This window comes from Ziziphus jujuba, chromosome 4 (genome assembly GCF_031755915.1).
Source record: "Ziziphus jujuba cultivar Dongzao chromosome 4, ASM3175591v1".
In the NCBI taxonomy this organism is placed as follows: Eukaryota; Viridiplantae; Streptophyta; class Magnoliopsida; order Rosales; family Rhamnaceae; genus Ziziphus; species Ziziphus jujuba.
This window is the reverse complement of record NC_083382.1, coordinates 32,496,590-32,506,503: the sequence shown is the minus strand read 5'-3', so window position 1 is coordinate 32,506,503 and position 9,914 is coordinate 32,496,590. Positions and strand designations below refer to the sequence as shown.

General features: G+C 30.0%; 1 protein-coding gene across 3 annotated transcripts; it reads right to left on the bottom strand.

Annotated features, from left to right (window-relative positions):
• Positions 1-1,002: 1,002 nt before the first annotated feature.
• On the bottom strand, positions 1,003-5,568 carry LOC125421759 (lysine histidine transporter 1). 3 transcript variants are annotated; one of them, XM_048471208.2, is made up of 9 exons: positions 5,206-5,568; positions 3,324-4,575; positions 3,080-3,234; positions 2,540-2,923; positions 2,033-2,426; positions 1,839-1,944; positions 1,636-1,727; positions 1,458-1,526; positions 1,003-1,363 (listed from the first exon to the last, which is right to left on the bottom strand). In XM_048471208.2, the coding sequence occupies exons 3-9, from the start codon at positions 3,130-3,132 to the stop codon at positions 1,265-1,267; spliced, it is 1,197 nt and encodes a 398-aa protein (XP_048327165.2). In that variant the 5' UTR covers positions 3,133-3,234; positions 3,324-4,575; positions 5,206-5,568; the 3' UTR covers positions 1,003-1,264. The 3 variants fall into 3 exon arrangements, with proteins under 3 accessions (XP_048327165.2, XP_048327166.2, XP_048327164.2); XM_048471209.2 differs by having other exon boundaries at positions 3,324-4,542; XM_048471207.2 differs by lacking the exon at positions 3,324-4,575.
• Positions 5,569-9,914: the final 4,346 nt, after the last annotated feature.

The following is a 9,914-nucleotide window of genomic DNA, read 5'->3' as shown; positions in this document are numbered from 1 at the left end:
ATGCTCTTCATTTCTTCTCTCTTTTTTTTTTTTTTTTGGTATATATAATAATTTTTAAAAATTTCTTTGTGTCTTATCAGCTGATAGCTAACCTTTTTCTTTTTTTTTTTTCTTTTTTTTTCTTTTTTTTTGGTTTTTTGGTTGGAGCTTTCTTGAAAAAAAAAATTAATAATCAGCAACTTGGTTTTATTTCATACCATGATTCATGTCAATTTTCCATTCTATGCAAATAAGCTCTTTTAATGCCATTATAATATCAAAAGAGGGATGCACGGAATCAGTATCTCCTTTGCATCCAATCGACCACAATTTTTGAGTCCATTTCAAACAACAATCTTCCTATACCCCATCCTTCAAGCTAATTTTAATCCATGAAAAATGGCAGAACAAAGTAAATGATATAAACTGCATATATCATGTATTTAATCCAAAAAAAATGTAGAAAAGCAGAAAATAAGTTTGAATACAAAAGGAGTACATAAAATCACAATCAACACAAATTTATTTATTTAAATAGCGATTGATTAAAATTCAAAATTCATTTAATCAAAATCCATCTTGACATTACATTCCTCTTGAACTGTTTTATTTGTATTGTTGATTTTTTTTTTTTTTTTTTTTTTTTGGATGTCGTTTTCTTTGTATGGTTGCTAGGGGATTTTATAGAAATAGAAAATAATAAAATAAAAACTTTGGGGAACTTTTAAGTCTACTACCGTCCTTGACGGAGACCACAATTGTAGGGAAGCATTTGTTATTTCCCTGCTGCTTAGTTATTTATTAAAAAATTGTTTATTGAAGGAAAACAAACGTTTCCACTATTAATTCGTTGAGACACCGGTAGAAATGACAAAATTTTGCTCAAAAGTGAACAAGCTGGTCAGATTTGCTGGTATACACAAATGTCTAATCCAGAGCTAACATTTCAAACTTTGACCAATTAATACACTGCAGAAAACAAACACAACGGGGGTTGATATACAAAAAGCATACAAAGAGACGTATAATAAAACAAGCTTTAAAACGCATATATGGAGTTCATTAAAGTTGGCTATGATCGAATTTACAAACTGCAGGGGTGATGTCAATGATTACTGAATAAACACTGTTGAAATAATTTGTCCTGCATATGACTATGGCTTAACATCATCATCGATCATTTGCTTCATAATCGTCGTTATCAGCTACTTTTTTTTCTTTATCTGCTAAATAATTTTTGCTTATTTCTGGTACTTACTACCCGTTTAGCTGGGTGAAGATGAGTTTAAGAGTAAAACTTATAGGTCTTTGCTGAAAGTATGATCTGTCTCAACCCTCCAATTGGTGCTAGAACCATCACAAGTATACCAACCACAATGCAGATCTGAAATTAATCAAAGTCATTTATAAGATTAGCTGAAATTAAAATATTTATGAACAAATGAACAATAAATAACGGAAATGAAGATGTAACATACCCAGTTTGTCCACCAAGATAAGCCGTACTTCCTTGGTTTTTTGACAATAAGCCAAATGATGCAAGGGAGCTGAAAAATATAACAATAAGATCATTAAAATACAAAAATTTAATTGTTAAGAAAATCTTGAATGTTATTCCTGTGAATGGATAGTAAAAGAAAGGTGGTTGTTGCTTACATAGTATGATGTTGGGACAAGAGCAAATCCTCCAAAAAATGAAAGAAGGCCACCAAAGAAAGGGAAAGTAATGCCTACGAACATCGTTAATGCTGCAATATAAAGAACATGGGACTTCAATTGGTATGCATAACTGAGATTATGTCCACCTTGCTAATGTGGAGTTTGCTCTTAATTTTAGAGGAAAGTATATGTATACTTACCCACGTATACATTGCGTATAATGAAACGAAGCGCTGCGCTGGGTGGAAATTTTAACTTCTTTATTAATGCAGATTCAATCATGTCAAACACTGGCATTGCAAAAATCTACATGAAAACAGAGAATAAAAAATATTAGTTAATCTGCTAGTGAATGTTGATCAGCAAAATGAAGACTTAGAATTTGGAAATTCACCTGATAGCCGCCAATAACGTGAATGACAACAAACATATTAGCCATTGCTATAAGCCATGCTGGTTTTTCCAATGAGAGAAGGATATTGTCTTCAACCTTATTTCCAAAGATCCAATATCCAATCAGAGCAACAGGGAAGTAGCACAGAGCAACAATTATATAGGCAACAACGACTCCTTTCCACATTGGACCCTTGGATGGCTTCTCTGGTGTAGATGGAATTGTTGCTTGGATCTCAAGGACCACATTGTGCCCAGCATAGGCAAAAACCACATCACCCAAGGCACCGAAGAAGTTGAAGACAGTTCCTGCAGCACTCTTGGCTTTGTAGCCATATTCCACATCTTTCTGAACACCCTTATCTACAGAAGCTCCCCATGCAATGGTGGAGTAACTGCATGAAAGTTCAGACCCCCGAATTCTTAAGTTTCCATATCAATTTAATTCAAACACCATTTGTCTTTGTTTTAGGCATTATGTAAAGAAAATTGGGTACTAGACACTAACCTCAAGGACATTACTGCAGCAGCCAAAGAGACACCAGAGATGGAGTTGAAGTTGGGCAAATGGGATAGCACAAAATGAACAGAGGAAAAAATCATAATGAAGTACGTAAGTTTGATTTTCTTGCAGCTTGGGCACACAGTGTTATGGAACTTCTGCAGTGACGTTCCTCCAGTAACCATATAGATAATGTTCGTAGCTATTTGAACAGTAAGTTGTTGAGGCACCACAATGTAGAGACCAAGTTTTTCTCCAAATGCATGCTGACCCAGTTCATGGTATCTATCAAAACGTTTCCCTGGAACCATCTCATGCATCTCAACCATTTGCCACAGAGTGTACAGAGTGATTATCCAAGATAGCACTAGAGCAACCACCCCAGGACCCCTGATAACGCAGGGAAAAAAAAAAAAAAAAAAAAAAAAAGGAAAGCTCTCAATCTGATGATTCACAAATTGACATTACAAGTACTGTTTTTTTCTGTCTTTATCAGAACTTCAAATGCTGTTTTGAAATAAAGAAAAGAGAGAGGAAAAAACATACCACCCAAGCTCTGACATGGCATAAGGGAGACTGAGGACACCAGCTCCAACCATAGCAGTAACATTGTGGAAAGCTGAGTACCACCATTTTGCAGTCCTTGAAGATGTAATTGGAAGCCAATCTTCAATTTGCTTCTGCCTCCTTATTTCTTCGTCCTATATCATTCAAAATAGAAAATTTTCTAATCAACAATAAAGTTCACCTAGAATTACAGGTTTAATATCATAGAAGCTTTGTGGTCAACCTGAGGGTGTAGGGAGTCATCGATGCACCCGCGGGTGAGATGGAATTCCTTCGATTTCGAAGGGTAATATTTGGAATACAACTAATCCTAGGAATCTTGAATGTTTTGTGGATCCCTCGTAGCCAAAACTATTCCAATATAAAAATTCTTTTCAACTTGTCCAACTTGTAAGTTGTCAAACATAAGTCGCTTTCTTTTGTCCAAGAAAATTAAATAAGTCGCATTCTGATTTATACACAAAATTTGTACCATATTTTGTAAGCATGTTTTACTTTCCATTCAAAACAGAGAAAAGCTCAAAATTTCTAGTCAACATCCAATAACACTACAAAACCTTACATTTAAATGCACTCAAAATTCTTAATATGCGCAAAGTTGAAAATTCATCTCTTGTTTATTTATTTCTTTATTTATTTATTTTTGTTATGATTATATACACATTCTAGTATACTACTATTATAACTTATACCAAAAATAAAAATAAAAATAAAAATAAAAAAACCCCAAAAGTCTACGAACGCTTAGTTTATTAACCTGTAAAGGACAATTATTGCCAACTGAATCACATGGAAGATAGGTGAAAAATAATGAGTGAACGGCACCAAGTTTGATATGCAAATATTGTAGAAAAAAGGTACGAAAAAATAATTGCTTAAGAAAGAGGCAACTTGTCATGTCTAGAATCCAAACTAGGAGAAGACATTTCTTCACAAAAATATTTAATTGGATCCACTTGCTGGTCTCCAAATTGATTATTAAAATATAAAAGTAATAAAAAAAAAGGAAAAAAAAATGCCAGTCACGGCCCGGAAGTAATGTGAAATGTGTTACCAGCTAACTGGTCGGTTAACAAAAAGATAACAAATATTATATTTTGTACAAAAAGGATTGTCCCCTCGAAACGAAATACAAATAAATAAAATAATAAATGAAAAAAAAAAAAATATATATATATATATATGTTTATGAACCTAAAAGAAAAGTTATGAGTCGTTATTTCCGATACATCCATCCGGTCTGTGTTTTGAAAATTAAAGTTGTAAATGGTAAGAAAGGTTTTGCGTAAAGAAAAAGTTTTTAGCATTTGCCACGGCAAACTAATTTAACGTGACCGATTTGATGTTAACTCGTACTAAAAACAGACTTTCTAAGTCAACCGCTGCCCGTTTCTGATTGATTAGAGAAGAAAATACAGCGCCCTATCAGTGGAAGATATCGTCTGGTTCAAAGCAACACCGCAAATTAACCACGACTACAACCAAAATAAAATAAAATAAAAAATAATCCTTCGTAATGAATATTTGACACCAAACTCATGAAAAAGGTAGGCTGTATGCGGTGATTGCATAAGAGATCCTTTTACATGCTTTTCATGCTAAGTAATAATGACCCAAAGAAACACTATACAGTAGAAAAAGAGAGAACAACTACCTTTAATATATGGTTTCTTTTCCTTCTTTTTTTTTTTTTCACATTATTTATGCCGCAGCATAAAAAGAATCAGAGATGGTTATCAGATTCCAATCTCTGTTTCTCTCTATCCACATGCTTGCTGTTCTAAAGTAAGTTCATCATCAGGTCCAAGTTTATCATGTAATTAATACAGTTCGTTCAAAAAGAAAATTCAATACTTGCCCAATTTTTTTGGGATTCTCATCCGTCCCCATTTTCTGACTAAACAAGCACATAATTGTGATTATAACTTCACCTAAACAAGAAACACAGAACAGAACAAAAGCCAATTGAAAGTGCAAAGACGTATGCATATTAAAATTGAACAAACTCCAAAAGTGAAATTTCAGCAGGAAGTTGCAAAGAGAGACAGAGATATATATATATATATACACAGAGAGAGAGAGAGAGAGAGAGAAGATGGACTAACATTTTTGCCAACGTAATTATTGTTCTGATGATCACTAGGAGCTTGAGTTCCCATAGCTCAGCTTTTGGGTAGCTGAGAAATATTGCAGAAAAGACAGTATACAAAACAGACACAGAAAATATTTATAACAAAGAAACAAAAACGAAAACAAAAAATTTACTCCACCATATGGTTGAGAATGAAAACTGTTCCGGTGTGTATGTGTGTGTATATATATATATATATATAGCAAGCCAAGGTTCTATCGTAGACTATGGAGTCTTTCTATTAGCACAACGCAACAGAAATTCTGTGAGCCCACGCCTTTATTTGCAAAGAAATTTCTTCGAAACCGATTTTTTTTTTTTTTTATATTTTCTATTTTCACTCTGATTTTTTTTTTTTTTAATAATTACAACAAATTCTAATCCAAAAAAGAAAGAGAGGATATTTCAAATCCACAAGTCAACCCACATGGTTATTTTTAATTAACTATCTCTATGGTAATAATATATATTAAATTTTTAGAAGTATGTGCCTATGAATCCATCTCTATGATTTAAGTCGCTCATTTGGTTAGTTCAGCTTTCACTTGAAGCCCCTGCAGTTGTTCGGCTTTATACTCCCTGTCCACATAAGTTTTAATGTAAAAGAAATTTTATTAATTATGGATATAAAATTGTTTTTTTTTTAATCATTATAATAATTTCTAATTTGGTACATCTCAAATTTATAGATCTTTTAATATTGGACGGATATAATATTGGATTTTGAAAATTATGAAGTTTGTTATTTAACTTTTTTTTTTTGGGCATTAGTTTGTAATATAAAATTTTTAAAGAGTTGTCTGTAAATCAATAAATGTAAAATTTTTAAAGAGTTGTCTGTAAATCAATAAATGTACTTTGGGTATATAATATTTTTATTCGTAATAAGTAAAAAAAAAAAAATCATATGTACATTTTGACAAAAAAAAAGTTTTATTTACATTATTATTAGGAATTTCTTAGAATAAAAAAACATAATATGAGATATAATTAAGAAAAATAATTAAGCATTAAAATATTTTAGTACGTATGAAATATATATATATATATATATCTATATATAAACATATATTTGTAAAATAACATGATTATATGTTCAAATATTTTATCTGAAAAATAAAAATTGGAATTTGGAACCATTGCTCCTATCGATATATAAATTACATGTTCATATATCATATAAATATAATTTGGTAAGCATCTTATTAAAATAGATAATGGACAATGAATAGCCAGTGTCAACGATTGAAATTAATATTTTTTTTAAATAAAAAAATGCCTTCAAATGGAAATCATCATTCCAAGAATTATTTAAGTTAACCTCTCAGAGTCCAGATCAAACAATACACAGTTATTGTAGCCCCTTCTACCACAAGACTTCGCATGTGGATCGTTGGTGGATTGAACTTCAAAAATATCCTGGCAAATGATCAATTCCATTATGTATAAATGTTAATATAAGCTTTTTGTTTCTTCCACTGGGCCCCAACATGTATAAATGCATGCATCCGAGGACAAACGCGAAAAGGTTAGAAGGAAAAAGTGAAAAACAGTTCCTAATATCCCACTAATTGCATTGCATTGCGTCTTCTCCAACAATCGTGGAGTGATCACTGCCAACAGTGTGACTACAATTGTTACTATCTGCAATCACTCGAGTCCTCACGCTAGATAAGGATTAAGTTTTTGTTTTGAAGTTCTCTTCTTAATTTTCAATGCTATTTCAAATTTACTTATATATCTATATAAAGAATTGATCTCATAAAATATAACTTATGCAAGTATATATTTATATAGACATTAAAAAGTGTCTCACTTTTCCATATTAAATATACTAATTTAGACATACAAATCAGTATATTTTTCAAAATAAATTGGGAGACATTGCCTAAAAATTAATTATATGTATAATTAATTTTGTTATAGTGCCCATCAGTCCTGCATGGGTCGAACATCAATCTATTCTTGATAATAAATTTAAAAATTCAATCTATTATTGATAATAGAATACCGACAAGTTTTTTTAACAAAATTTTATATATAATATAGTTAATCAATTCCATCATCCTAATTTTTAAGGTATATGATAGAATTTGGGATGCAGCTGGAACTAAATAGAAAGGTGCCCATATGCGGTAATGATTTGCATGAGTACAGTGGCAACTGAATATGTTGATATTATTTTTATTATTATTATTATAATAACATGGAGGTAGTTGTTAGGAGAATAATGTTAAAACTTCATAACTTATAATAACACATTATTTGTTGTAAAATTAAATCAATTGCCGGCCCTTAATTTCTGTGGAGGTTGTATTGTATATGAAATTTTTATAAACGTAAGTAGCACAGACAAGACAACTAACATTTTGTGTGAGATTTTTAAAAAAGAATGACATGTTAGAAAAATCCGAATCCCCAAATTATTCAACGGGAAGAAGTGTTAAATACGAAATAAAATAGCTGTAAAGGGACTTATGATAAGGGATCGATTTAATTATCATAAGTACAATTTACATTTTCATTTAATTTAATGCAATGTTTACTCCACTTATTAAATTGTATACACGTAGCCTACATGATTCACTTATATATTATTTTTTTATTTGAAATACTGACACGTATACCATTTATTTCGTTGTTACTATATATCAATCATGATCCAACTGTTATGTAGCCAACTGTTCCATAGAACTAAGGTTTTATTTGATACAGAATAATTATTCTTTTAAAATTAAAAATAACTATTTATAGTAATAAAAAATAAAAATATAATTGATAATTCTTATTTATCTATTTGGTAAAAATATTAATTTAAAATCAAGGTTTAGTTTTTATAAATATTTTTTTTTTCAAGTGTTCAAATTTAGTAAAGATTAAATTTATACTTATTTATATATTTTTAATATGTGCTAATCAATTTAAATTTAATTATGATAAAGATATTTTAAAATTTATCCAATTAAAACATAAAAATAGTAATTCTAAAGTTTTAAATAGAAATTAATATTCTTTCTAATGGATGCATATTTATTCCTATAAAATAACTATTGTCGAATTAAAAAACTTATGGAAAAAAAAAAACCTATGAAATAAACATATTCCATAAATCAAATATGTTCTAAAAGAAGGGAAACATCCTCAAAATATCATGTATATCATGTGTAAAAGTTTGTCAACTTATGTTTTACACATCATACATGAACAATTGTATATATACTAATTAAGCCATAGAAAAGAAAAGAAAAAAATCAAAACTGTAATCAAGTTTTAAGTTAGTCAAACTATGTATGGTGGAATATATATATATATATATATATGTACACACACACAAAATGAGCTCTTTTCCAAAAGGATAAGATTCAAAGAAATTAAGGGGAAAAAAAAAACTATTTATCATCGTTTACTATGACAGTAAATAAAATCTATATTCTAGAGAATAATTTAATTAATTATCTAAAATAATTTTACTTTTGTATATTAAATTTATAGGGTATTACTATATGTCATTAGTAGTGATTATCACTATCTTATATGATGGGTGGATTCAATATTTAAATAGTTTTTATATATACATAGGATCCACTATCATGTAAATTTTTTTATCCATATATATATATATATAGATTTACTGTCAAAATAGAATGGTGATAGTCAACATTGATGACAAATAACATTATTCAAATTTGTAATATAAAAATTAAAATATTATATATTAAATATATTTAATTAATATTTTATCATCTTAGCAATGAATAGTAAAACTGATTTTTTAGTAATTCTGCTAAATTATTAGAGTTGGGGTATCTGCCGACGTTTTGAAGAGACCAACTTGGTGTTTTTTATTTTATTTTATTTTTTTCAGCGCCCCCCAGATTTGTTCGTCTCTCTCTAACTCATTTTCGCTCTCTCTGTTTCCACCTCTTTCTATCTCTTTTCTTGTGTCTCTCTTTTCGTCTGCTTTTTTTTTTTTTTTTTTTTTTTTTTTTTTTTGTCTTACTCTATGCCACTTAGATAAATAGGACCGCTAGAAATGTTGTAGCCATTCACCGTGGACAATGTAAGTTTGTCCACTTGCATGTGTACGGTTCAGTACAAATGGTTGGCTGAATCTGATTTTTATTATTTTATTTATTTTGGTCCTTTTGAATGCTTACAGGATTCAGAACATATGGAGCCCTCCACCAAAAAATAAAAAATAAAAAATAAAAAAATTAAAAAAGAAATCTCAATTTATTGATTTGAATTTCCCAACCTCAAAAAAAGTTGCTTTATTTGATTTTCAGTTAAAGTAAATATATTTGCTTGATGTGGGGTGGGGTGCTATTGACCAATAGAGTTTTGTTGAACTTTTAATGACGAGAAACTTTTAGATGGTCTAATGTAAATATATTTGCTTTTATATGGGGTGCTATTGATCAATATTAATCAAAAAAGATGATTAAGTTTTATTTAATGATCAGAACCTTTTAGATGGTCCTAATGGAGGCTCTCACCCCTCTTAATCCTTTTGATCTTCTTAGCACACCAATTTTGATTTCAGAAGCAACATGATAACAGGTCCGACTCACCCCCTTCTATCAAAAAAACAAAAAAAAAAAAAAGTCCGACTCACGCCCATGCGCAGCTACGATAGATATATTAATATATATATATATAAGTCCCTTTCACCTCTTTTGGGAT